Source organism: Sinocyclocheilus anshuiensis, unplaced genomic scaffold, assembly GCF_001515605.1.
Source record: "Sinocyclocheilus anshuiensis isolate Anshui unplaced genomic scaffold, SAMN03320099.WGS_v1.1 scaffold647, whole genome shotgun sequence".
Lineage (NCBI taxonomy): Eukaryota > Metazoa > Chordata > Actinopteri > Cypriniformes > Cyprinidae > Sinocyclocheilus > Sinocyclocheilus anshuiensis.
In genome coordinates, this window is record NW_015552606.1 from 1199771 (window position 1) to 1227374 (window position 27604).

General features: G+C 38.1%; 1 protein-coding gene across 1 annotated transcript in view; it reads right to left on the reverse strand.

Annotated features, from left to right (window-relative positions):
- pkd1b (polycystic kidney disease 1b) overlaps positions 1-27604 on the reverse strand; it is a 28016-nt gene continuing 412 nt past the window's right edge. The window contains exons 2-37 of the mRNA XM_016456918.1: positions 27330-27448; positions 24842-24989; positions 24484-24749; positions 22833-23540; positions 17747-17957; positions 17199-17323; positions 16955-17067; positions 15857-16134; positions 15535-15766; positions 15298-15442; positions 14117-14251; positions 13727-13871; positions 13017-13625; positions 12555-12705; positions 12194-12359; positions 10679-10874; positions 10434-10601; positions 10216-10359; positions 9940-10150; positions 9566-9689; positions 8838-8990; positions 8660-8718; positions 8419-8570; positions 7967-8081; positions 7734-7900; positions 6315-6517; positions 6031-6228; positions 5728-5882; positions 5015-5127; positions 4784-4922; positions 4522-4644; positions 4159-4330; positions 3755-4042; positions 2705-2839; positions 1860-2174; positions 1-744 (exon numbers count right to left, since the gene is read on the reverse strand). Of these exons, the coding sequence (XP_016312404.1) occupies positions 1-744; positions 1860-2174; positions 2705-2839; positions 3755-4042; positions 4159-4330; positions 4522-4644; positions 4784-4922; positions 5015-5127; positions 5728-5882; positions 6031-6228; positions 6315-6517; positions 7734-7900; positions 7967-8081; positions 8419-8570; positions 8660-8718; positions 8838-8990; positions 9566-9689; positions 9940-10150; positions 10216-10359; positions 10434-10601; positions 10679-10874; positions 12194-12359; positions 12555-12705; positions 13017-13625; positions 13727-13871; positions 14117-14251; positions 15298-15442; positions 15535-15766; positions 15857-16134; positions 16955-17067; positions 17199-17323; positions 17747-17957; positions 22833-23540; positions 24484-24749; positions 24842-24989; positions 27330-27448 (7625 nt within the window). The remainder of the gene's footprint in view (positions 745-1859; positions 2175-2704; positions 2840-3754; positions 4043-4158; positions 4331-4521; positions 4645-4783; positions 4923-5014; positions 5128-5727; positions 5883-6030; positions 6229-6314; positions 6518-7733; positions 7901-7966; positions 8082-8418; positions 8571-8659; positions 8719-8837; positions 8991-9565; positions 9690-9939; positions 10151-10215; positions 10360-10433; positions 10602-10678; positions 10875-12193; positions 12360-12554; positions 12706-13016; positions 13626-13726; positions 13872-14116; positions 14252-15297; positions 15443-15534; positions 15767-15856; positions 16135-16954; positions 17068-17198; positions 17324-17746; positions 17958-22832; positions 23541-24483; positions 24750-24841; positions 24990-27329; positions 27449-27604) is intronic.

A 27604-nucleotide genomic window follows, 5' to 3' on the forward strand; every position in this document is an offset into this window, starting at 1 on the left:
TTATTCAGTGTGCCATGCCCGTCTCTTAATCGGCATGCTGTCACATACATGCTCTCGGTCTCCGTCTTCACTCCGGGGTCTCACTGGCAAGGCCACAGTGCTGTGAGATCCAGGTAACCTCTGAGCAGTGTCAGCAGAATGGCAGGTGACTGAATTCCAGGCCCTGCGTCTTGGGACACCCCATTTTCTCAGGTTTGGGCTGTTCATGCTTCCATCCAGTGCAGAAAGTATTCTCTTACCTAACTGAGCAGCAGGCCCCATCAGGGAGGACTCTGAGTGTGTAGCACGGCAATGTGGAAGGGTATTAATGACACCTTGAAGAGAAGCTGGAGTGTGGTTACATTCCAAAACAGAGGTAGATGGATGTTGAGGGAGCGGTGACAGCTTTGGTGTTGGATCACGTCCCTCGAAGGTCACCTGCTGAGGCTGAGACTTTCTTCTCTGGTAAATTCTGCTCTGGATCTGCTGAAGTTGGAGCTCAAAGTTATAGACTTCTTCAGTCAGCTGGCTGACGCGGTCGAAACCGGCCATGAGGCTGTCAACACAGGGCACCAGGCGGTCCACATAATGGTGGAAGTCAAAACACCCTGAAATGACAGATGAATTGGAGGCCAAAGAAGAGGCAGATGATACCTGGCGAGGACCGATGGGACTGAGCGGGACAGAGCAGTTGGAGGCTTCAGAGCCCTGGGAGGATCTAGAGGGTGGAGGAACCATTCCCTCAAACTTGACTCTGTGCCTAAACTACAAAGGAAATAAAAATGAATAGGTTTGTTTATTTATATATATATATATATATATATACTCCAAGCGAAGTCCATAAAGTCCTGTACTTCCATGTTTTCCATTGATTTTTCACAGGTGTTTTACCCATATTTTGAAATATGCATCGCATTATATTGTGTATTAGAGTTAAAGGTGATGTCCGTAAACTTCCAAAGTTTTGGGTCAGTGATTTTTTTTAATGTTTTGTAAGAAGTGCTCACCAAGGCTGCATTTATTTGATAAAAAATACAATAAAACCGTAATATTAAAATAACTGTTTTCTATTTGAATATATTTTAAAATGTAATTTATTCCTATGATTGCAAAACTGCCATTAATTCAGTGTCACATAATCCTTCAGAATTAAATAATATGCTAATTTGGTGCTCAAGACACATTTCTCATTATTATTAATGTTGGAAAGTTTTTGAACGCTTAATATTTTTAACTGTCACTTTTGATCAATATAATGCATCCTTGCTAAATAAAATTATTTTACCCAAACTTTTGTATGGTATTGTAAATATCCGGCTGTTTGTTACATGCAGTACCATACATGTCCCATTCAAAAGTTAGATTTTTTATATGTCATTTTTTTTATAAATATGATTTATATAAATATGATTTATATTTTATAATTTTATAATTAATTTTGATTTATTTATCCATTTATATATATTTTTTCTAATTATCTCTAGACGAGTCTTGGATTAAAGTGTCGACTGAATAAATACATGTAAAACTAAATGTCAATGAACCCAAATGTCCTGTGTTACTCTCCCTGAGGAAGGCATGGTCCGAAATGTGTTGGAGAGTTTGTCGATTTTTTTTTTTATGTAGCCATCTGATAATAAAGGCTTTTTAATCTGAAAGAGTGCCATAGTCATCCTAAAATTTTCTTTGATGGACTGTTTCAAACCCTAGACCAGAGATCACCTCGACGTTACAGTTTTCCCAGAGATGCACTCTCTACTATTGAACTTTGTTTGAACACAAATGTCCCTCTATAAAACATGCTTATTGACTTTCATAGTTAAAAAAAGGAAAATTGGGGTGGGGGGATTATATATAATAGTCAGACATGGTATTTTTACCTCTTTGGTCTTGCTAAGCCCCATCCATAGCTTGAGGCGTTTAATGAGGAACTGTACCATCTCATAATCCTGCGGCTCCATGGATGGTCTGTAAATGTCTGCCTGTACCATTCGGTATGTTCGAATCAATACAGCAGCACATAGGCGCCCCAGTACCCAAAATCCAATGCCCACGGCAGACAGGCAGTAGAGAGGTCCCACCACAGGATGATGCTCACAAAGTCGACGCAACCCCATGTGGCCCCTTAACAAACACAGCAGAGAGGAACTGGCCTGCCCTAAGGTCCTAAAGCCCTCTACTGAACCCGAGAAGAGCTGAAAGAGATGGAGAGAATGACTTGAGCTGCATTTGAGAAGCAAAAAAAGATTTAAAGGGGTCATATGATGCGATTTCAATTTTTCCTTTCTCTTTGGAGTGTTACAAGCTCTTGGTGCATAAAGAAGATCTGTAAAGTTGCAAAGACTAAAGTCTCAAATCCAAAGAGATATTCTTTATAAAAGTTAAGAGTCAGCCACGCCTACCTAAAACAGCTCGTTCTAACACGCCCCCACATGTCTACGTCACTATGTGGGACAATTTGCATAACGCCGCCCAAATGTTCACGCAAAGAAAGAAGGCGTAACTTTTATTCTCGCTGTAGTATTGTTGTTGCCGCCGCCATGTCGTGAAGGCACTGTGTGATTTGTTGTGAAAGCGAAACTACGTTGTTTGGTCTTCCAAAAGAGGACGATATCCGCTTCGTCAGGCCTAGAATAATGTTCTTTTTAGCAGCATCATATGACCCCTTTAAAGAAAAAATACAATGCAATGTCAAATGAGCCAAAAAACCCCCAAAACATTCTACCATGATGCCCGTGTGAGAGAACAGAAGCAACAGGAGGAGCAGCAGGAACACCACGCCACAGATCTGAGGGAATACTTGTCGAATAACCCGTCCTATCACCAACCATCGCCTAACAAACCGCAGGATCCCCACCATCTGTAAAAACATACCTCTCAAGTCCTGAGCTACACTTTGACTGACAAACAGATTGTTTGATAACAGAGCTTGACTTCAACAGAATACATTTCATTGCAGTGCTTGAAAGGTACTTTAAGTATAACATTTCCGCAATTAATTCAACTCAAAAATTACAGATGACTTTCAATTTTTGCTTCGTAGATCATTTCTTAAGTCACAGGTGTCCTAAAATATATATCGTCTTTATAAATGTTTTACTTTATAAGAAATGCAAGCTTATGCTTTAAAATCTCCCATGAACTTAGTTTAATGCTGCTGAAGTGAAGTGTCATAATAATATTTGCATGCTAAATTGTGATTGGTCACAAATTGTGATGTAGTTCATTTTTTTTGTTATATGCATAATGCTGTTAATGTATTTCCCATTTTCTTTCTATATTTACAGTATGTTATTTACATTTTTGTATTGTATTTATATGATTACAAGCTTTGCTAAAGTTGTAATGTAAAGGAAGTAGTGACAGATCTCTTCTTCTATATTGTGAGGTACATCCGAGTAAAATGGATCATTGAAAAAAAAAGAAAAAAAATGTAGTGCCGGGACTTCAATGAATTATATGTTAATTTGAATGGAGGCAGGTCTGAATGTGAGCTTGAGGTCAAATTTAAAAAAGGGGTGAGGTTTCACCAGAGAGAAGTATGTCGTTTCATCAAAAGATCCAGTTATTTAATTTTGAATAAAATTACATAAAAAAAGAAACATAGGAAATAATAAATCAATAACATGCATTTAAGATCACTACCATCCATTTAGAAAACAGATCATGCCAATTCACTTTAACATATTTTTTATGCTATTTTTGCAGCATGTACTGGCATTTCATTTAGGAATGCAAATTTAGTTTAAAAAATCCTTTGCTTAAGGGCTAATACCTTTAGAACCAAGAGGGTTAATAAAATTGCTGAGAGCTGATTGGACTTTCTGGCCAGTGTGGCAGCACTATGGAAGTCAGCAAAGCAGGAGGGCCTGGAGCAATGTCTGGAGATGAAGGCTGCAGTCGTGTAGAGGAAATACAGACGAAGAACAGCTGCTGCTAGCGTCAGAAGAGCTAACAATGGCTGAAACCAGCGCCAGGCTTGCCTCAGGTATTGACTTGGCTTTCTGATCAAGGCCCATACTTCAGCACTCACAAAGCACAGGGCAAACAGCAGTAGCAGAACCTAGTAAGAAGACAGCTGTTAATACAGTCGCAGTACTGTAGAAGTCCACAAGAAGACCACAGATCCAACTTTTTAAGATTCTGTTCAAACTGAATCTGAACTAGGAGAGTCAGTACCGTCAATGTGACGTGTAAGTCTGGACCAGATAATGGAGAGACGTGTAAAGGCTGGATGGAAATGAAAGAAAGGATTCTGCCTGTCTGTGTTTGATCCAGGAGAATAGAGACCGGTGCTAAGACGCCTGTCTGTTTATGATAGTGAGTGAACTCAATCAATACTGCCTTTGTCCTGTCACAGAAAACATAAGAATCAAAAATCATTGAGCTGATGAGCATGCTGGGTCTCTGGTACTAATAACTCTATATAACTTCCATACTTACAGCATGCATGCAGAAAGGTCCTAAGTACAAGTCTGGACATTTAGAGAACAAGGTTTTATTCTGTAGTGCTATTTTGTGTATAATGGCGTGACATCATACCCTGTTGTCATCCACTTTGTTGTCTGTAAGCCCGACAGGATCCGACGTGTGAATTCACTGTTGTTCCCAAGCACTACTTCCTCTGTCTGACTGAATGCACATGATGCACTCTCAGTCCTCGGCCTTGAGAGAGGACATTGTGATTATATGCCAGAAGAAAAATGCACTAAGGAAAACGTTGTTATATTCTGAGCTTTTCAGGCTGCATGACAACTTATTCACACACTAAAAGTCTTTCTCTTAGTGTCCTGTTATCTCTCACCATGTTGAAAGTGCTGCAGTGTTCTTGCTGTGTGTTGAGGAGCGCTGGTGTGCAGGGTTGGCATGTGATGAAACATTAGCAGTCAGCATCAAAGGAAGTCGACCAGATTGGAACTTATCTCTGATGTCTTGACTGCAGACTTTGAGGAGGGAAGAATCAAATTCTATATTTATATATATTTTTAGCAAATTCTCAAAAAGCTAAATTTGACCTAACAACGTAAGTCCTTACAGTCTTGAAAATGAACTTTCTGCAGTCTTGCAGGGCCAGTTAAAGAAAGAGAAGGGTTTTCAAACAGGTGTGATATTAATCTCTCATCTACCCACTGTTCTGCATCCATCCATCTATGAGAAAAAAAAAGGTTGACGTAAAATTACTTTCACTGATTCATGACAAGTTGCAATTCATTTTGTTAGTTTTATCCATTTTTAGAATATATATTCTTCCATTCTTTGTGCCCTTGTTTTGTAATGCAGACTCTTATTTTGTAGTTTTGCTTGGTTCCTGTTCCAGTTTCCTAATTTCCCTTAGCCTGATGGTTGCTGGATGTGTTCAGTTAGTCTAGTTAACCCCTGTGTATATAAGCCCTCGTGTTTCCTGTGTTCATTGTCTGGTTTTGTCATGCATGTTTCACCAACATGCTCTTCTTACAGTCTTTTGTTTTTTAGTTATCTTGTACTTTTGTTGTTATTATAATAAACTTTCTAACCAATTTTCAAGCCGTTTATATGGTCTCTCAGACTTCAAAATTAAGCAGCATTACTAAACTAAAGTCAGATTTCTGAATTGCATTTAAAGTTTTGATTAGGTCGGAGGAACATATTTAAAAGAGACACCAACCTAATTATTTTTACACAAATCTCAGGGGTCTCTAGGACCTCAGAGTCAGTTTCAGCAGAACATGAGGGTTACTGGGGGAAGTGAATATAAAGAGTCTGACTTACCCTGATAATGCAGTGAGACTGGGCTGACCTGGTAAAGTCGTGATCAGTGTGTGTTTAATAGCCGAGTGAAGCCGTCTGCTGTTAGCCTCATGAACATATTCCTGGTAGTTCACCATCAGAACCACCAACAGGAAGAGCATATAGACTAAGCAGCTCTGATTATCAGCGTAAAACATGAAACAAAAGACCATTAAAATTAATATTAATATGCATTAGAGTCAGAATGCAGGAGAAATCCAGCTGTTATAGGTCTCTGAGGACTAAATGAGTGCTGAATGGATTCATCTGTGGGTCTGAGCTCACCCTCATTAAGGCTCTAAGTGTTCTCAGCTTCCGTGCTTCCTCTTTAGCCTGCAGCAGGCCGTATCCACAAAGAGGATGCACCTTATCCCCCAGATCCTCTTCTGTCCTTCTGACTTCTGTCTCCTGAGCCAAACGGTCCTCCACCTCTGGGTCCACTGGTTTCACCACAGCAGCCAGATATAGTGCCTGAATACATACCTGCAGAAAAATATCAGAACATAAACATCTACATTTTTCAATTTATTTTAATCTAAGAAACAGTGCAAAATACGTTTATAACTCACTGCAAATGGTTCCAACAGCAAGGCAGAAGTGAGGAAGGCTGACAGGGCAGACACCAGCCACATGAGAACCACAGAGCTGGAAAACCTGCTCCCATATAGTCCCACCAGAGCCAGGCTTGTTCCCAGCAAAACAGCCACCAGCAGATAAACCATACGCAGAACCCATGATGGAAGAAACAAGCCAGGTACACCACGAACAACACCTGAAGAACAGCCCATACAGAGGTTCACACACAGACAAAACAATTAAAATGATACACATACATTTTGATTATATATTTTGTGATATTTAGTTTTTCTCTCTCTCTCTCTCAATATGTATACACTACTGTTCAAACTCAAATGTTGTGGTAAGTAATTTTTTTTATTAATATGAATACTTGGTCTAATACTAAATTGGCCAAATGTGACAGTAAAGACAATTTTTTAAAATTAAATTAAATAAATAAAAAAAATAAAAAAAATTCCTGTTCTTTTGAACTTTCTATTTTTCAAAGAAAATATATACCATTATAAATATAAATATAAATATAAATGTATACCAAAATATAATAAGAATAAATGTTTCTTGAGCATGAAATCGGCATATTAAAATGATTTCTGAAGGATCATGTGACACTGAAGACTGGAGTTATGGCTGCTGAAAATTCAGCACCTGAAGAACAGCCCATACAGAGGTTCACACACAGACAAAACAATTAAAATGATACACATACATTTTGATTATATATTTTGTGATATTTAGTTTTTCTCTCTCTCTCTCTCAATATGTATACACTACTGTTCAAACTCAAATGTTGTGGTAAGTAATTTTTTTTATTAATATGAATACTTGGTCTAATACTAAATTGGCCAAATGTGACAGTAAAGACAATTTTTTAAAATTAAATTAAATAAATAAAAAAAATAAAAAAAATTCCTGTTCTTTTGAACTTTCTATTTTTCAAAGAAAATATATACCATTATAAATATAAATATAAATATAAATGTATACCAAAATATAATAAGAATAAATGTTTCTTGAGCATGAAATCGGCATATTAAAATGATTTCTGAAGGATCATGTGACACTGAAGACTGGAGTTATGGCTGCTGAAAATTCAGCCATTACAAAAATAAATTACATTTGAAAATACTTTAAGATAGAAAACAGTTATTTTAAGTTGTAATAATTTACAATATTGCTGTTTTTACTGTATTTTTATCAAATAAGTGCAGCATTGGTGAGCATAAGCAACTTTCATAAACATTAACAAAAATATATCTTACTGACCCCAAACTTTTGGTATTGTGATCAGGAAATGACCACATGTTCACTCATGGTCACAAGTCTAATTTGCACAACGTGTTGTAGCATGTGTCTTACCACCTTTCAATATCTCAATTGAAAAGATCAATTCTCTCCCTGTGTGCGCTCACCAATGCGTGTGTTGGAGATGGTGCTTATAGAGTCGGGTGGGAGACTAGGGAGAAATGTGCTGGCATCACTGAGCACTGAGAGTGAGGAGGAGGACTTGTGAAAGCCAGGTTCAGATGTAGGCGTATCCACACTCAGATCAGACCACTCACTACACAAGCTGTCCTGGCTGAAAAAGAAATGTATGTGATCACGTATCCTGGTTAAACTGTGAAACGTTCAGTACAGAACTCACATGTCAGACAGGATGGTGTCGTTGGGTGTGAAATGGCCACTGTCAGATGCTTCTGGCTCCAAGGAAAGTGTGTTTGAGGGATCCAAGTCTGCAGTTATAGTGCTAAGATCTTCCTCTAAAAAAGAGCAAATGGTTCCATATAAGAAATAATTCACCTAAAAACGAAACAATTCTGTAATCGATTGCTCACCCTCATGTTGTTCCAAATCTGTATGATTTTTTTTTTCTGAAAACATAAAATATAGTGAACAAGTTGTATAGATGATTTTTAGGGTGCACTTTTGCCCTTTTGGATTTTGACAGCCCCCGTTCTTATTCACTTTTATTATATGGAAAAGAGCACAAAAAATATTTTGTGTTCCACAGAAATTCATACAGGTTTGGAACAACGTGAGGGTGAGTAAATAATGACAGAATCTTTCATTCCAGAGAGTGATTGTGTTTCTTCAAACCTGAAGACTTGATTGGCTCTAAGGTGTTGTGGTCAGAGGTCGGAGTTGACAAATGTAGTTGTAGAATGGCTTTTTTTCTCTTCAGAAGGTGACTGGTTCCTGTCAGCTCAGACAGGCCAAAGATACTGTCACATGATGGCCACTGATCCATTCTGTAAAATTTGTAAAATAACACTGTATATTTACATAAACCGTTTAAAGGGATGTAGTACTGCAATTTCACGTAGAATAGACTTGGTACCGGTCATTCCCAGGATCTGGAGTATTCCAGAACTCTGAATCTAGTTTCTGCAGGGAATTCTTTGAGGGGGGAAAAAAGATGCAGAGAGAATATGCAGTAATGTATTCATTTAGGAAATTATGCTTGATGACTCTCTATAAAACCAATTAATTAAACATGGGAATGGACTTTCTCTCACAGTGAAAGGAGATGGTCCATCATAGATGGAAGAGTCAGGGCCTGTCGGCAGTGACAGAAAAGATGAACAGGAGAGATCTGGGTGACTGAGGAAAACATCCATCTCCACAGTATGAGACACAGGAGAGGGAGGCAGAGATACCGCCAATGTCACCTTCAACACAATCCATCAGCATTGCACTATGAGTGTGGGTTTTTCATGAATGCACTCTACCACTCAAAAGTTTGGGGTCATTAAGACTAAGAAATTAACACTTTTATTAAGCATATTGAATTAATCAAAAGTGACAGCAAAGACATTTATAATGTCGCAAAAGATCTCTATTTCAAATAATATCATGATTTCCACAAAAATATTAAGCAGCACTGTTTTCATCTGTGACAGTAATAGGAAGTGTTTCTTGAGCACCAAATCAGCATATTACAATGATTTCTGAAGGATTGTGTGACACTGAAGACTGGAGTAATGGCTGCTGAAAATGCAGCTTTGCCATCACAGAAATAAAATTACATATTAAAATAGATTAAAATAGAAAAAAGTTTCACAATATTACTGTTTATTTTATTTTTGATCAAAATAAATGCAGCCTTGGTGAGCAAACAGACGCTTTTCAAAATCATTAAAAAAATCTTACCAACCCCAAACTTTTGAATGGTAGTTTAACTTAAAATATAATATCTACAGTATGGTTTCAGAAGGGATTATGTAGACTGACGTACAGTATATACCTTGCTTTTGGTGTTTTGGAAGAGAAATCTGAGAATGGTTTGGAGAGGGAACATCAAAGCTGCAACTGTTATTCCAACCAGAATGTTTTCTGCATTCATCACCATCTGGGTAGAGACCGGGCCGCTGCAGTCGGAACAGTAACAAATGTGAAGAATGTGAAACCCATTTGTTTTGAGAGGAATGAGAGGAAATTCATTAATTTGTTTAGTGATGAATATTATTCTCCTGTGCCATTAATCAATAGCGAAGACTTCTGTAGCTCAGAGAAAAACAGAAATAGCTTTGTTTTACAAGATGTAATTACCTGCACCTACACTGTAAGCTATGCAAGCTCAATCTGTTATCCATGCCTTTTGAAGGTCAAGTCTATTACCTGCTGCCCTTTCTGCCCACTGCTCCATACCAAACTGCCCCAGCTGCCAGATAGAGATGTAATAAGAGGGCACAGCAGGTGACCCTCTGGGCTCGGCTAAAGCGGCTGTGGGCCGGCCGTTCCCATAATGAAATCCAGAGATGGTGCTCTTGAAGGCCAAACAGTAACTGGGAATGTAGGATCCTCTTAAACTGCTGCAGCTCCTGAGGACCTACAAGGATCACAAGGTTATGAAAAGCAAATATGATTTACGCTGTACTGCATGTGTATACTTACAAGACGCTAAAATAACTTTCTCCACCCTTCCAGAGTTCTTCTCATTCTCCACAGATAACCAGTCTTCTACCAAGAAGAAGAACATGTTGTCTGTCTGTATGTCCCAGACTATCACATGTTTTAGGTACCAGGATGGGTCTAGGCCTGGAAAATAGAGCATTGTTTGTGAGTATTTGTTATTTTAGAAAGAAAGAAGGAAGCTATTCACAGCCACTGACCTGTGTTGTCATGCCAGATGCGTATTTTCCAGATCTCTCCGAGATTGGCATCTGTTTCAACTTGGAAGTCATCCACGCTATTCCTCTGGAAAGCTCCTTCTCTTTGAAGGTGACGTGAGCCACTTTTATTCAGGCCATACAGGCTAATGCCAACATGTGCAGTGGTACCTGATGAATTCAAATGTTTGTTGAGTTTTATGAGGTCGATGAATATTTTTAGCATGTAAATTAAAGGTTCTACTCACCAGACCCTTTTTTCCAGCCTGTTTTGACAAGAACCCTGTACTTGTAGTGACCTTTCTGACCACACAGAGGAACCCAGCTAAGACGTAGACTTTCCAGGTGATCCAGTTTGTGAGCGATAAGACCAACCAGCAGATAAATTAACAGCAAGACTCCACAAACTATTCCCACCACCACATTCCTCACTGGCTCCTCTGACTGGTGACACAAATAATGTTCATCACTGATTTGTCAGGTTTGTCATGTTTAAATGCAGTATTGTTAAAACATTTGGGGTCTGTAAGTTTTTTTTAAATTTTTTTTATTGTTTTTGAAAGAAGTCTTATATATTCACCAGGTTGCATTTGTATGATCAAAATTACAGTAAAAACAGTAATATTGTGAAATATTATTATAATTTAAAATAAAATTTTTCAGCACTGACACCCACTGACCATTACAATCATTTCATTATATAAATTAAATAAAAAATTAAATAATGTAATACACACTACCGTTAAAAGGTTTAGGGTTAATAAGATTTTTTAAATGTTGTTTAAAGAAGTCACTCACCACAGCTGTATTTATTAGATCAAAACTAAATATAAAAAATATGAAATATTACAATAAAAAAACAAATGTTTCCTATTTTAATAGATAATAAAATGTAATTTATGATGATAAATTATGATCCTTCAGAAATCATTGTAATTAATATTTTATTAATTACAATTATTTAATTAATCATTGTATTAATAAAAAGTGAAAAGAACTTAATTTATATGAAATGGAAACTTTTTGTAACAATCTAAAAGTCTTGTCACTTTCGATCAATTTCATGCATCCTTGCTGAATAAAAATATTAATTTCTTTTGAACTTTTAAATAGTAGTGTATATTCCCTTTAATGGTGAAATTATGTTATATCTTTAAACAAAATGGCATACAGGTGGCAGCAGTAGAAGTGCTTCAGGATGGATGAAGAGGCTGGCTCCAAACATAGTGAGGTGATTATTATTATAATTTAAAATAAAATTTTTCAACACTGACACCCACTGACCATTACAATCATTTCATTATATAAATTAAATAATGTAATACACACTACCGTTAAAAGGTTTAGGGTTAATAAGATTTTTTAAATGTTGTTTAAAGAAGTCACTCACCACAGCTGTATTTATTAGATCAAAACTAAATATAAAAAATATGAAATATTACAATAAAAAAACAAATGTTTCCTATTTTAATAGATAATAAAATGTAATTTATGATGATAAATTATGATCCTTCAGAAATCATTGTAATTAATATTTTATTAATTACAATTATTTAATTAATCATTGTATTAATAAAAAGTGAAAAGAACTTAATTTATATGAAATGGAAACTTTTTGTAACAATCTAAAAGTCTTGTCACTTTCGATCAATTTCATGCATCCTTGCTGAATAAAAATATTAATTTCTTTTGAACTTTTAAATAGTAGTGTATATTCCCTTTAATGGTGAAATTATGTTATATCTTTAAACAAAATGGCATACAGGTGGCAGCAGTAGAAGTGCTTCAGGATGGATGAAGAGGCTGGCTCCAAACATAGTGAGGTGATGTGTGAGGCAGTGGGCAGTATGGGGGCTGCTGCCACTCAGAGGACTCAAGCCATCACTTCTCCAGCGCCTCTCGTCAACACTGAAGAACCGGCACAGCATGCTGAACACACACACTGAGACGGACACGTCCACACCGCTGACGCTACCATTCAGCTTCACAAACAGATCTTTGGCAGAGCCATTCAGGCTGCAGTTTACAGACACAGTGAAACAGTTAGTTTTGTTTAAACTAACGCAATATTGATCATCACTATTTTCAATGAAATTAATTAAGGAAAGAACAGGAAGAACTTACATCGGTGTAAGGAAGATGGTGTGCTCCAGTGATGGAGTCCCAGCTGAAAGAGAGAGACTGAGTTCCTCAGAATGAGTGTGTTCAGACAGTGGATGAACTAGTTGGTCATCTACAGCGATCCATACTAGTCCAGAGGCTTCCTCACCAGCTCCTGCTCCACAATACATAACACAGGTTTATCTTTTGTAATATTATAAATGTCTTTAGTGTTACTTTTGATGATTTTAATGCATCTTTGCTAAATAGAAGTTTAAAAAAATATACTTTGAAATGGTAATATAAAATAATAAAATATAATGAACACTGCTACATGTTATAATATAATATAATATAATATAATATAATATAATATAATATAATATAATATAATATAATATAATATAATTATATTATATTATATTATATTATATTATATTATATTATATACTGAAAACTAAAGATGCACTGGCTAGTGTATATTACCTGGAATGAGACTGAAGTTTAAGGCAACATAGAGGCCAGTCTGAGGATCTCTGAGGTCCGTTGCTTTGACTGTAAAATTTACATTTCCCTTGGGTGGCAGAGTAAATGTTTTCCATAGTAACCTCTCATCTTCCATCTCTTGTACTTTTTTGTGTAAAGTAAATTGTATCGCAGTGTCTAGTGTCAGGTTGGTGATTGAAATGGGCTGCCCCTGTGGTGTAGCAAACTCCATGGCTGCAAGTGTGGTTGATATAGCAGGTTCTGCAGCTGGAATAAATGGGTTTTCTTCACCCTCCATTTGCAGAAGGATCTGCAGGACCTCTTGTTTTTCCTCCTTTAGTTGAGAGCTCAGTGCTGATGGGATGTGAAACTGGCAGTGGCTAAGGGGATTTGTGCACAGGAGGTCTTTAGTAGGGTCACCCCGTACACCCACCGCAGTGATCTTAGGAACAACGAGAGAGAGAGCTTCTTCTCCACTCATCCGTGACAGCATTAATGAACGCATGAGCTCTAAAATCTGGCCCAGTGCTGATACAGCTGTCTCTGATGTATCCACATGCTTGAGGACTGAATTGTTCCTCTGCCTCTGATCAGCAGTCAGTGTGCTGCCTGCAGTGAAAATGGAAGGATGGTTAAGCCACGGTTCATTTTCAACTTCAGAGTGAACCTCTGTTATCATACTGAATATGAATTCTGCTGAACGTAGTTACTTAAAACAGCCAGAATGTTCCTGCCGGTGTCTGTGGGGTTGATGTCACCCTGTCCTGTTTGTTCTCTTATCACTTTGATCATCTTCTCTGTGACCTTCAGCACCTTTGCACAGCAGCCGTTGCACTGCACTTCAGAGGGAACCACCTGCAGACAGGAAAGTACATTTTACAGTTAAGCATTTGCATTCGCAACATCACATGTGACAATAATTTGATCTTAGGTAGCACTCCTCATTATGCACAGCAGGCAATCTGTATTCAGTGACAGGCCTCAGCTTCTCGTATCACATTATACTGGATCTCTAAAATGCTGACATACTTTGTGTCAGGCTATGTTTAATGTTGATTAATGCTATATTGTCCATAAGCTTTAATAGTTAAAAGCCTTACTGTAGACTGGGCCAAAGCTGAGCTGATCAGAGCCGCATCCTGCAAGGAGGAGACCGGCAGAGACGCTAGAGCCTGAATGACATTTCCACGTATCTGAATCCTGTCCTCCAACTCTTCAGCATTTATGGATGCTAGCTGTGGAAGTGGTTGATTTTGATTGAGAAACAAATTTTCTAACAAAATAGGTGGAGAATCACATAAACTCAAGTATCATGTATTTTATGACAGATGTATTGGACTGACACCTCGTGGTGTGGATGCAACTACACAAAAAGCAAATATTGTCAATGGCTGATTACCTATCCCTTTAAATTCAGAATTTAAAGGGACAGTTTGCCCAAAATTCAGTCATCATTTACTCACCCTCATGCATTACAAACCTGTATGACTTTCTTTCTTCTGTGGAACACAAAACAAGATATTTTGAGGAATATTGGGAACCAAACAACATTGACCCCAGTGACTTCCACTGTACAGAGGCGAAAAAAACACTTGAGACATTTCTCAAAATATATTCTTTTAGGTTTCACAGAAGAAAGTCATGCAGTTTTGGATGACATCAGGGTGAGTAAAGAATGACAGATTTTTCATTTTTGGGTGAATCCTTTTAAGAACTTGGCCCCCTTTTAGTTAATGAGTTGGAATTTGAATTAAAATGGGAGGTGCAATTTTACATTACAATTACATTTCAGAGAAGTTCAACAGTTAATGGCATTCTGGGAAAATAAAGTGTTCTTCCAGCATTATTTTCCATATACATATCTTATCTAAATACACGAATAACAACACGTCAACAGAAGTGACATTTCAAACAGATGTATCTGCCTGCCTGTCTTTAAAATTTCTTAATTTAAAATTACACCTACTATGATTCTATGAGTTTATTTGAATTTTAGTTTATTATAATTCTACTTCCTAAAATGTTGGCATCTGGTTTGCTACCACAAATACAAATCACACTTTTGGAATTTAAAAGCATTCTCATTGAAGTTATTAATTCAGTTCACCATTATGAACATTTTATGTGAGTGTGTATGTTTTTATTATTATTATTATTATTATTATTATTATTATTATCTATTTTATCCATCCAGTATACTACTCTTTTTAATTAGGATGATTCTGAGTACACCTATTAATAAACATTCAGACAACTGGTTTGTCAGGGCTATCTCAGTTACCTGATTAAGTTGGCTGCTCAGGGCAACAGAATATTGAGTAATGTCCTGAGGGTTGCCTTGTTGGCGCAAGGCCCATAACTCTGACTGGCTCTTATTCCTCAACCACTCTGTTGTACATTGGTCACTCAGCAGCACTGTCAGGTTCCTGCAGAAAATATCAATTGTAATTTTGGAGCTGTGATTTTTGGTCAAATTTGATCTGACTATATACAACTGCCAAGCAGCTGACTGACTAACTTTCTTGCTGCGATGACTGATGCCCCCATACTGTCCTCGACCAGCACCAGCACGTAAATAACAGATACGTTTTCCTCTGTGCTCAGTCTACCCAGTGGCACCAGGGAGCTGAACGTGCTCTGAGTGCCCCTGTAAAGGGTAATCAAGGGACATAATGGTCCAAAATGTTCACACTGTGCCACCTGCAGTGAAAATATCAGCTGAGCTGAGTCACTGTCATCATCCATCCACTCTGCCATTGAGAAAAAAATAGCAAAGAATGCATCAATCCGCAGAGCCATTACTTGGGTGAGAAATAAGAGGAAAAGAGAAATGACACTACCTGAGCAACTGTAAGAGACCATGGTTTCTAGGAAATGAAGTGAGTCGTCGGGTGACAGAGTGCAAATACCCCTATAGAGAGGATGGTTGGGGACTAAGGTGATGCTTGCCGACCCCCAAAGCCCAGAGGCTGGTTCAGACACGTTGAGAGTAAAGGTGTATTCTTGGCCCTCCATTAGCACCCCTGGTTTAATGACTATTTCTCTCCAGAGACTTCCTGTCAAGGTAGTGACCTCATTCAGTGTTAGAACTTCACCTTTCAGATTCTCTGCAGTCCACCTGTACTGTAGTTGAAGTGTTTTAAAACATTATTAAGGTATGTGTGTGAGAGAGAGAAAGAGAGATAGAGACTGAAGGCGTATGAAGTTATTTTAAGGTACATTGTGAATTGAATACCTGTACAGTGTCTTGACATGAAGAACAATGACCAGCCAATGCAATGTAATGGCTGTGCCTCACATGGAAAGACAGCAGGGAATTACAGGAGACGCACTTAACAGTCACAGGTAGCAACGTGGTATTGTACACTGTAACCTGCAAGAATAAAAACAGAGTTAAAGACATTTTCTTTTGAAACATGGAGACATTGAAGGGTTTCTACTTTTTTTTTTAATTACCAAAAACCTCTATCCTAATGCATAATGCATAAATATCTTATGCATTCTGAATGACAAGAGACTAAATTATTTTAATTTTTGGATGAACTATCCCTTTAACAGAATTTCCGTGAACATAATTTTCAGTAAAATGTGAGCTGGAATAAACTGTAACATTACAAAGCATTTTTATCTGTACATTTTCTTTATTCTATGGTTAGAAATTGTGGAGAGTGCAAATCTGAATGAGACATTTGGATATTTTCAAGAATGTTTCAAGTGCTTCTGTCCAATGAAAGTCAGTGGGGACCAAAATAACAAACACCATTGACTTTATTTTTTTTCAATTTTCAAAATATCTTTCTTATGTTCCAGAGAAGAAAGAAAGTCATACAGGTTTAGCACGTAATGAGTGTGAGGAAATGCTGACGTTAATATTAATGACAAATATGTTCATAGTGAAATGCTGAAAGCAAAGTGAAGTAAAATAAGTTAACACTCACCAACTGTGATATAGAGACAGGTTGTCGTCCACTTTTGTAAAGGGTGAGAGTAAAGTGGTACATTCTGTCTGGCAGCAGTGCACTTCTAGGAAGAAGCAGTATACTTCCATTTCCTGGAATATGTTGATTAAGGCTGGAAACAGCTGAAGACATTGCTGTTGTGTTCTGGAAGCACAGAATACACCATCAATTGAATGTTTATGTTAGCGAATCAAGTATTTACTGCATTTGTGATGTACTGTACCTCTATAGTGTAACCCCACTGGAACTGAAACAACTCGATATCATTCTCCTCTGAATCTGGATCAAAAGACTCAGTTGCATCCAAAATCAGGTCATACTGACTTGACCAGAACCTGTGAGAACCACCTTTAATCACAGGCACCAACTCACTGTGGACCACGGTAAGCGGTACGGTCCTGTTCTGCTGTAGAGGAGTTCCTCGAAGTTTAGCAGTAAATGTCAGACAGTAGTTTCCCACTTTCAGAGAGTGCTTTGGCAGAGAAAGAAGCGGTGTTGTGACATGCACTGAATCATTTAAGGACACCTTGTCCATTCCTGAGCAATCTTGGCCCCTGTGGATCTCCCAGAAATAATATGCTTTGTGTGTAACACAACTGTTGAAGTCCACTCTTGCTTCAAAGAAACTTGGTCTGCATTTTAATATTTTATATTGATCTTTTACAATGTAGACGTGTGGCTGGGTACACTCCAGCTTTTGTACTTTAATTGTAATTTGAGTGGAGACCTCACTTATGTTGTTGTAAGCTGTTAATTTCACAACAAACACACCAGTAACATTGTATTTGTGGACTTGTCTATTGGATTCTGTAACCAGGGCTCCTTCACTGGCATCACCAAAATCCCAAAGGAATTTAAGGTTGCTGCCTCCATCTGTGATGGCTACAAATGTGATCGGATAATCAATAAAAGTTCCATCATGGGAGGTAAAAAGCTTCACTTTCTTCACATACTTCTGTATTGTTGCTATACTGGTCAGGGACTGTGAGCAGAAGCCATTATCAGCTTCCACTGTAACAGACAGGGATCCATTAGTGAAAGGTGTGAAGTGAACATTTTGCCCGATTTCTCGAGAGGACTGGACTCCATTTAATAGAAAAGTCCAGTGGTAATTGGCTTGTGAGCCACTGGACGCTTGAAAACTGATGTTTTTGGATGCCTCTAAGACAGCAGAGCAACATCCGATCAAATGCAGACCTTTAATTCTTTCCACAACTCTGACAATCACTGTTGCAGTTTGGTAACTGACATGATTTGTTGCTGTTGCTCTTACAAGGTGGTTTCCGATTGAAAGAGAAGAGGTGGTAAAATTCAGCCAAATTGCTACGGAATAACTTGCATTAACAAACTCCAAAGAAAAGGAAACTTCACTTCCTTGGGAGACAGATGGTGTGAAAGTAACCGGATCGTCCTCGCATATTACATTGCTGCTAGCCATAAGTAAAACTCCCTGGATGGCGTCCTGAACTGTAACTGTATATGAAACAGTTTGCCAGCTAATGTCATTTGAGGCATTAAGTGAGACACGGTGATCTGCAACATCCGCAAAAGAATAGCTAACAGTTTGATTGTCTGCAAGAACCATAACAGTGTTGTTGTGAAACATTAAAACCCATTCCCAATGAAGGACATTTCCTGTTCCTGCAGAGCCATGGAGCAACAAGAGGCTATTTGATGTTACAAAAAATGGTCTGAATTGTCCATTTATCTGAAAGTCCACTTTAGAGATGTTCTCCTGAATTATTAGTAGCTTGATTGCATCATCAGACCCAAACACATTTGAGACTGACACTCTGATCTTGACCATGCCGATAACTTTAAAAACATGCAGAACAAAAGGCACATCTGATATTACAAGACTATGCTCAGAATCCAGGAACCATGAGTACCGAAGGTCTGTTCCAGATGACACGCTCACAGATATCCTCACTGGCTTTCCTTTGGCTACAGCATTCATTGGTGATGAAATACTCAGACCAGACACAAGCTCTACTGCTCTCAGTGAAAGGTCGGTATCTACTGATCCAAGAACATTGGATACTACCAGCTTGACATGTATATCACCAGGGCTGTTTGTAAAAAGTGGAAATTGTTTGCTATTACTTGCCATTCTTTGGTTTGCAGTCCACTCATAGGTCAAGTTAGAACCACGTGCCACTGATGCCGTCAAGAGTACGGTCTGATTTGTCAGGAAATATCTTCCAGACTGTAGCGCTTGAGATGGAATTCGAACCCCATGTATTCTCTCAACAACCTCAATGTGTGTTATGGATTCTACTCGACTGACAAGATTTTGTGCTGTGACTTTAATCTGAAACACCCCTGCTTTAGGAAACACATGCATGAATGTGGATGTCCCAGGCTTTGGAGGTGATGAAGGATTCACAGTCCAATAAAACACAACATTTTCATTAACATCAGTCTGAGCTGTTATCAGTATCTTTTTTCCAGCCTCCACAAATGGCTGACTGGTATTAACCATTAAGTATGACAGTGGTGCCTGCACCTCAATCTCTATGGACACAGAATCTGAACTTATCACATTAGATGCGGTGGCCGTTACACGAAACCGCCCAGGAAAACAGAAAACGTGTGACTGATTCTGACCTTCCTTTTTGAAGCCATCACCAAAGTCCCACTGAAAAGAAGCTATTTTACAAGGAAGCTCAGCCCAAAAGTAATAGGACTGATTCACAGTCATTGCATCATGGTTACATTCATATTTTATGGATAGATTAGATAGAGGCCTTTGAACTGAAATGGTTGCTTTTGCTCTTCCATTGCTGACTTTGTTATGGACCTGCACTGAAATTTCATACAAACCCTCCTCTTGAAAAACAAAGCAATGGTGTGACTGGCCTTTGACTGGGACTGTATCACTAGAAAGATTGTTATACCACCAAAACAGATAATCTGTTACTTTGGGAAGCACAGAAACCACATAGCATATTTCCTCATTCACAGCTACAGCACTCTTGGCTGAATGCAGAGTAACATCTGTTATTTGAGTTTCAACACATATGCTGGTTTCATAATGGGCTGAACCCAACAAGCTATGAACATTTACACCAACTGTGTAAGTTCCTGAATTTAGAAAAGTATGACTGATAGTTGTATCTCCTTTAACAACAGACAGTGGTGTGCCATCTCCAAAATCCCAGTCAAAAGTCAAAACTGGAACGTATCCTTTGACCAATACCTCAAAATTGATCTCTGCTTTACTCACAATGCAGTCTGTTGGGATAATTAGTAAAATTAGCAAACGATAGACTTCCACATTGACTAACCGGTGATCTTTACTCACAGAATTATAAGCAGTAACCTGAACAGTGTAATTTCCGAGAGACTTATAAATGTGAGTGGCTGAGCTTCCGGTGTGATCTTTAAGTATCGACCCATCTCCAAAGTCAAAGGTCCATTTTATATGTGTGCCTGCAGATACTCTGCCACTGATTTCAAAGGTGCAGTTCAGTTCAATGGAGCCGTTGTAATATAGCTGGAGACCTGAGACAGCCTCAACTACCTCCACTGCTGTATAGTTAGTCAAGACCGACAGGGAGTTGTTGGCACGAATGGTGACATTGTATGTGCCGGGTCTTTTATAAACATGCCTGACTTTACTGTAATATTCTTTAACTTGATCAGAGTCATCAGCAAAATTCCATGAATAAAGCACTCCGTATGAAGAGGGCCATAGTGAGACCTCAAAGAGGATGGTGTGGTTGACTTGACATACAGTAGGAGATGATGACACCAACATTCTTGATATTGGAGTCCTTATTTTAACAGTTACAAACGATTCACTTTGGTCATATTGGTTGTAAGCCTTGATTTTCAGTGTGTAGTCACCTAAACAAAATAATAAAAATAAATAAATAAATACATACATTCAGTGTGTCATTTTTTCCCCAAGGTATTTTTTCCCACTTAAAGGTATCAGTAATTTCATGTTGTGCTGTCAGATTTGGGGTTTTGGCAGCATCAAGTAAAAGCAAATGGTTTCAGTTAATGATGTATTGCAATCAGTCTTGATTAATTTATTAAATATGAATTCATTTTTAAAAGTACAATTAATTTCTTTAGGGATAAAACTTTTAATGAGGACTAAAATACACATTTTTTTAATATTAGGTTAATAATTATAAATAATTATAAAACAAAAATGTATCATATAAATCATTTTTATAAATAATTATAAAGTAAATATAAAAAAATTATTTGAAATTATTTATAGTACCTGGAAAAGAAAATGTATGATAGATGGAATCTTGCAGATAGACATATTTGGCACTTCGGTGAAGATAGCTGTCTTCCATCTCTAAAGGAGTGGAAACTGGGTGACTGACAGATGCTGTATTATCACCAAAATCCCATCTGGAGAGATAAATCATTTCATAATATAGCATAATGGAGCATTATACATTCAGAAGAGGTCAAACTTAATTTCATCATTTTAACTCAATTATAATTCAGAGACATTAACCTGATTGTAACGCCTATAGAGATGTCAGATTTTACTTGAATTGTGTAGCAAGTTGAGGTGTTTACAGCAATGGCCTCTGGCATGGAAATTACTTCTAGGTCAGCTAATGGGGTCATCACATCAGCTGTGAGCTTCACCTCAATTAACTGAGAGCTCACAGGGTTATTTGCCATTACCTAGAGCAGAGTAAGCAGTAAAAATCTGAAGAAATTATAAACATGAATTCATTCATAACAAAACCTGAAGCAATGATTCTCAACTGGTGGGTCATGACTTCAAAACGGGTAACAGGGTCACTGGTGGCAGGAAAACAACAATGCTGCTAAATGCAAATAATAAAATGCAGATAATGTATAAAATAAATAATCATGCATAAGTAGTTTAACAAAATAAATTGTTTTATCTACTTTTAAAAGAGAAAATGCTTTACATTTCTTTTTATTGTTTACATCAAAGGTTGTGCATCCAAATAAACTTCCACTATTTTCACTTAAAACAAAGATAAATATGGATTGTGCCACTACCAAAAATAATTTTGTGGGATGAATTATTGGCTGCAGAGAGCATGGACCCAATGAAATTCAACATTTAGGAACCAAATAGTCTTATCTATAAAGATAAGCCTATGTTGATGTTAATAGTTTGGCACTCTTTAAAAATAATTTTTTATTTGTTAGTCACTTCAATTTGTTAGTAAATATTCAAATGATCGTTCTGCAAATGCAGTTAATTGTAATATTAATAGATTTTAAAGTTTGATTTGAAAAACAAAGAATTTTGTCTTTGATCTTGAAGCAAAACCAGCTCAGAACCACTGATTTAAAGGACCTTGATCACTGTATCACTGCTTTAGGCTCAGTTTCACAAAGGGGTTTAAACTTGTACTTGGAAATTTTTCTGTTATATTAACATGTTTACCTTTAGCTTGTATTCTGCCGGCTTCTTAAAAACCACACTGTAGGACTCTCCTGTGTGTGGAAACTGGACCAGGTCATCAATAACCCAAGTATACTTCACTGATGAGCCTGTAACTACTGAAGTTGTAAACAACTGTAGAGAGAGAGAGAGAGAGAGAGAGAGAGAGAGAGAGAGAGAGAGAGAGAGAGAGAGAGAGAGAGAGAGAGAGAGAGAGAGAGAGAGAGAGAGAGAGAGAGAGAGAGAGAGAGAGAGAGAGAGAGAGAGAGAGAGAGAAACAAACAAACAACAACAAAAAAACAGAGTAAGCACCTCATTTAAAGTCTAGTTATGACATTCTAGAAACCTTTTCTTCAAATACCAAGTAAATACCATTAGCACATCAAATTCGAAAAGGTTACTGGTGAACTTTTGAGGTAATATTTTCTTTCGCAATGACACACATAAGAAAATTGATACCTGTGGTATGTCCACTAGAACTCTGTTGAAGCCCTGAGGCTGGATTCTCAGCCCAGTTACAGGAATATAAGACACAACTCTCACGCTCAGAGTCTGGGAGTTCAAGCTGTTTGAAGCCATGATATTTAGTATATGTTCCCCTTGACTGGAAAGCTTCATGTATACATTAGAGAACCACATGTCAAGAGAAGCCCTAACACACCCTCCTTCAATCTCAGCAGGGCAAGAAGATACAAAAGGGACTCCGTTCTTAGACACAGGGTCTGACCAGGAACTGGTTGCGTTATCTCCTGAAATGATCTGGATGACAATGAGGGTTGGGACATTGACAGCAACATGCATTTGGATGTCCTTGTCAAGCTTTGGATATAAAACTTGCAACCCTGTGACAGGACTCTCTGCTTTGATTGGACTGTTGCTCTGTGAGGTGCTGGGTATTGCTGAAACCCCAAAGTGTGGCATTGTGTCCTCGTAAATCACCCGGAGGTCACAGACCAGTTCATCTAGCCATTGGCCCTGTCCTGGTTGGGCAGACAGACCCCCCTCTAACCAGCCGCCCCACTCAGGCCCATGCAGGGAGAGGTAACTCTGGCGCCAGGATGAGCTGGTAGTGGCAACACAATGTAGAAATTCACCTGCTCTTCTAGTGTGCTGCAATGCCAGAATGTCATCAGGATAGACAGTGATATGTTTGTCTTGAACTATAACCTACAAAAAAATAAAAAATAAGTGTCTTTGATTTTAGGTCATTGTCAAACTTTCTACTATCATTTAAATTAATAGCTGTGAAATGGGCTCTGTTCCAGAAACCTAGTGAGCTGCCTAGAAAATGAATTTGCATCATAATTTTAGCATAATTAAGACTACTAAAATAAGTTTAAAAGTTACAAAATACATCCAAGATGGTGGACAAGTAAAATTAAATTCCTGAAATTTAACTTTGCATATTCATGTTTCTCTGATTGTGGTTAATTGTCTCCCTGGTGCTTTAGGAATCTAATCAAACTTAATATAATAACAGACCTAACAAGTATGCCTTAAATTCTTCACTTTCCAAATGTTCAAACTCTCAAGTTTTCAACATTTCAAAGCCTAAAGCTTTTATTTTGATGGAATGCTGGTGAAACACTGTAAACTTCTGTCCACAAAAATGTTGGAAATTATGCAAATGTGTAAATAAAGTAAACCTGGGACACACTGAGTTCCCAAATGACCTTTAAACTAATGTAAATGTAAAGATGGAGTTCACTGCTTGACTGTAAACTGAGTTGCTCTGAGATGCTGAAAACACCAGACCATGAGCTTCTTGTGTGCAAATGAATGCAGTGTCACTCTTTACTTTGCAATTAGTGCTATTTTTTTTGTTTCAGTTGTCAACTTTACTGAATATGACCTTGAAGGACTTCAGTATTAATATTACTGTAATATTGTTGCAGTGCTTGTCATGTTGCTAGGCCTATTGTTTAGTACAGTTCAATGGATTATTTTACTTTGTGGACATTTTAAGATAATATACAGGTTAAAACTGTAAAATAATTATTAGAAATTAGTTATTTATTAATTAAGAGAAATAATTAATTTACAACTTTTTCGCCGACTTATGCTAATTAGATTTTGGAACAGAGTCAACAAGTCAAGTGTTGCCACCTACACTGATGTGGGTGTGTTCAGTGCTTGGGGTCAGTGTCAGTGACATGTCTGCCATCAAGTGGAAGAACGGTGGTGTCGCAGGGTAGCGGGGAGGCAGGGGGAATACATGTCCCCCGTTTAAGGAGTGGTAAGGGCTGCACGGACTGGTGACGGGAAGACAGATCTCCAGCAGGTGACACCAGTACTGCCCACTGGCACAGCCACCGGTGGTGTTGCACATGGGCGTCAGTGAACAGCAGCTAAAAGGGTTCAGGAGAGAACTACAACCTGAGAGAGAAGATGTTTTAAAAATTGTACATCTTGACCTGATAATTTGATTACTGTTAACAATGTGTTTCTCATTAGTTTAATTTGCTCACCAGGTGGTACTAGGTGATGACTTGGGCTGCAGTACGGCCGTAAGATTTGCACTCTAGCAAAGGTCAGCTGATCACTTGGCTGCGTCACCAAATCCAAAGACAGGACTCGACCCTCATGACTGAACCAAAGACCCGGGAACAACATAATCTGTGCACAAACCAATTGGCTTTAAAAAACATACTAAACAGTTTTTTTTTTTTAAATGAAAAAATGTTTGTTTAGGGGTAGAATAAGGGTAAGGGGATAGAAAATACAGTTTGTACAGTATAAAAACAATTATGCCTATGGAGAGTCCCTGTAAACCACATATACAAACATGCATGTATGTGTTTTAAACATGACTTATCAACAAACATTGTTATTCAATAACATGACTTAACGTGCATTTTCGCAAATTTTTAATAAACACATATGCAGAAAAATGAACAATGAGCATATTCTGCCCCTTTGTCTGAAATTATTTGTTCCCTTTTGAACAGTCTCTCCCGTTGCGTTGAACACTATGGGGTAAACTCCTGGTTACTCTAAATAGTGAAGCCTGGTTTGTTCACGTTTTTGTAGCTGCACGAATAAATGGCGCTTCAACCTGCCAAAAGGGGAGGAGCTGGCTATAGTCAGCTCTTAGTGCCATTTCGTCAGAATTTTTCTGCTTCAGTGCGAAGATCATCTCCCCGCTGGATTCTGAAGACCTAGCCCTAAAAACCTAGCCTTTATTAATCACCAAGGCAGTCTCAGGTCATGCTCCCTCAACAGGTTGGCTCGACGCCTCCTTTTATGGGCACAGGGCAAACTCCTTTCACTGAGAGCAGTTCACGTGCCGGGCAGACTAGGAGTGGACATGCTGTCCAGGGGGCAATGTAGCATCAGGAGAATGTAGACTACATGCCCAGATAGTTCAGACAATCTGGACTGTCTTCAAGAGGGCAGAGTTGGACCTCTTTGCCTCAGAAGACAACTTTCACTGCCCAGTTTACTTCTAAAAACAGCGAGATGCTCTGGCCCACGATTGGCCCAGCGCTCACTTGTATGCCTTCCGCCCAATTGCCCTGCTTCCTCAGGTCATCAGACGGAGGAATCAGACATGATTCCCAGAGTTGATTCAGCTGCTATCAGCAGCCCCTTGGTCGACAGGACAGACCTTCTCTCTCAGGCGAGAGGCATGATTTGGCATCCCCAGCTCGAGTTGTGGAACCTTCATATTTGGCACCTCGATGGGAGTCTGGACAGCTCCCCGCAAGTGTGACTAATACCATTTTGGAGGCTAGAACCCCATCTACAAGACGCCTTTACACCCTTAAATGGTAAGTCTTTTCTGACTGGTATGCAGCACAGAATGGGGACCCGTCTTCTTGTCATGTGTCATCCGTGTTAAGCAGCTCATGCTTGTTGGAGCTGGGGTTTGCAGGTCAGCTTCGTTGGATGCATTCAACACAACGGGAGAGACCGTTCAAAAGGGAATGCTCAAGTTATTAACGTAACCTCGGTTCCCTGAGATAAGGGAACGAGCATTGCGTAGGCTGCCATGCTATAAGGCTGCATGCAAGTCGATGACTGTCACTATCATTTGAAAGATTCTGATGAAATGGCGATCAGAGCCGACTTACATAGCAGTCGGCTCCTCCCCTTTTGGAAGGCTGAAGCGCCACTTGTTCGTGCAGCTACACGAACGTGAACAAATCAGGCTTCAGTATTCAGAGTAACCAGGAGTTTACCCCATAGCGTTCAACACAACGCTCGTTCCCTTATCTAAGGAAACCGAGGTTACGTTAATAACCGGAGCATTTTATAATGGCGGCTCCTTTTCGGTGAATGCCACTGTAATGAAGTTTTTTAAAAACATTATACATATAAAATTGCCATTTATAGAGAAAACTCATCAAAAGTTTGGGATCAGTACGTTTTTTTTGGATAAGAAAGCAATTAATATTTTTATTATTAAACTGATCAAGATCAACACTGTGTTCTTTTATAATGTTTTAAAGGGTTTCTATTTCCAATAAATGCGATTATTTTGAACTTTATATTCATTAAAGAATCATGAAAAAAAGACAATGGTTTTCACAATAATATTAAACAAAAGTGTTTTCAACACTGATAGTGATACAAAATCAGCATATTAAAAGAATTTCTGAATGATCATGTGACACTGCAGTAATGGAGTAATGGCTGCTGGAAATTGAGCGTTGCCATCACAGTAATAAATTAAATATTAAAATATATTAAAAAATAAAATCTTTATTTTAGGATGTAATTATATTTCACAAAATACTGTAATTTTGCTTTTACTGAATTTTTTTTGATTAAATAAATGCAGCCTTGGTTAACATAACAGTTATAATCCATTAAAATCATACCAACCCTGAACTTTTGAAAGGTAGCATATCTTTAACAGTCTAATTTCTATTAGCTTAAAAACTATATTTTGTCCTAAACTTCAGATCCCTTGATTAACAATTCAGTGAGCTTATTTATTTATTATTTTTTTACCTCAACCATTTGTTGTCCTGGGTCTGGTGGAGAGGGTAGCAGCTGCATCTGGGACACTGTGTAAATGCCTGACATTAGTGGGACACCTGCCACATAGCTCTCCATCGATGGCAAAGACACTTTAAAGAAAAAGTTAATTATGCTGCTGTCAGCTCTGATAAAGAATTTGTAATATTCTTGTATATTTGTAACTTATATTAACTGAATGCAAGCTGTAAATGACTCAAATGTAAACAAATGTATGATGTGCTTTGTCACCCCCTAGCTGCTAGCAC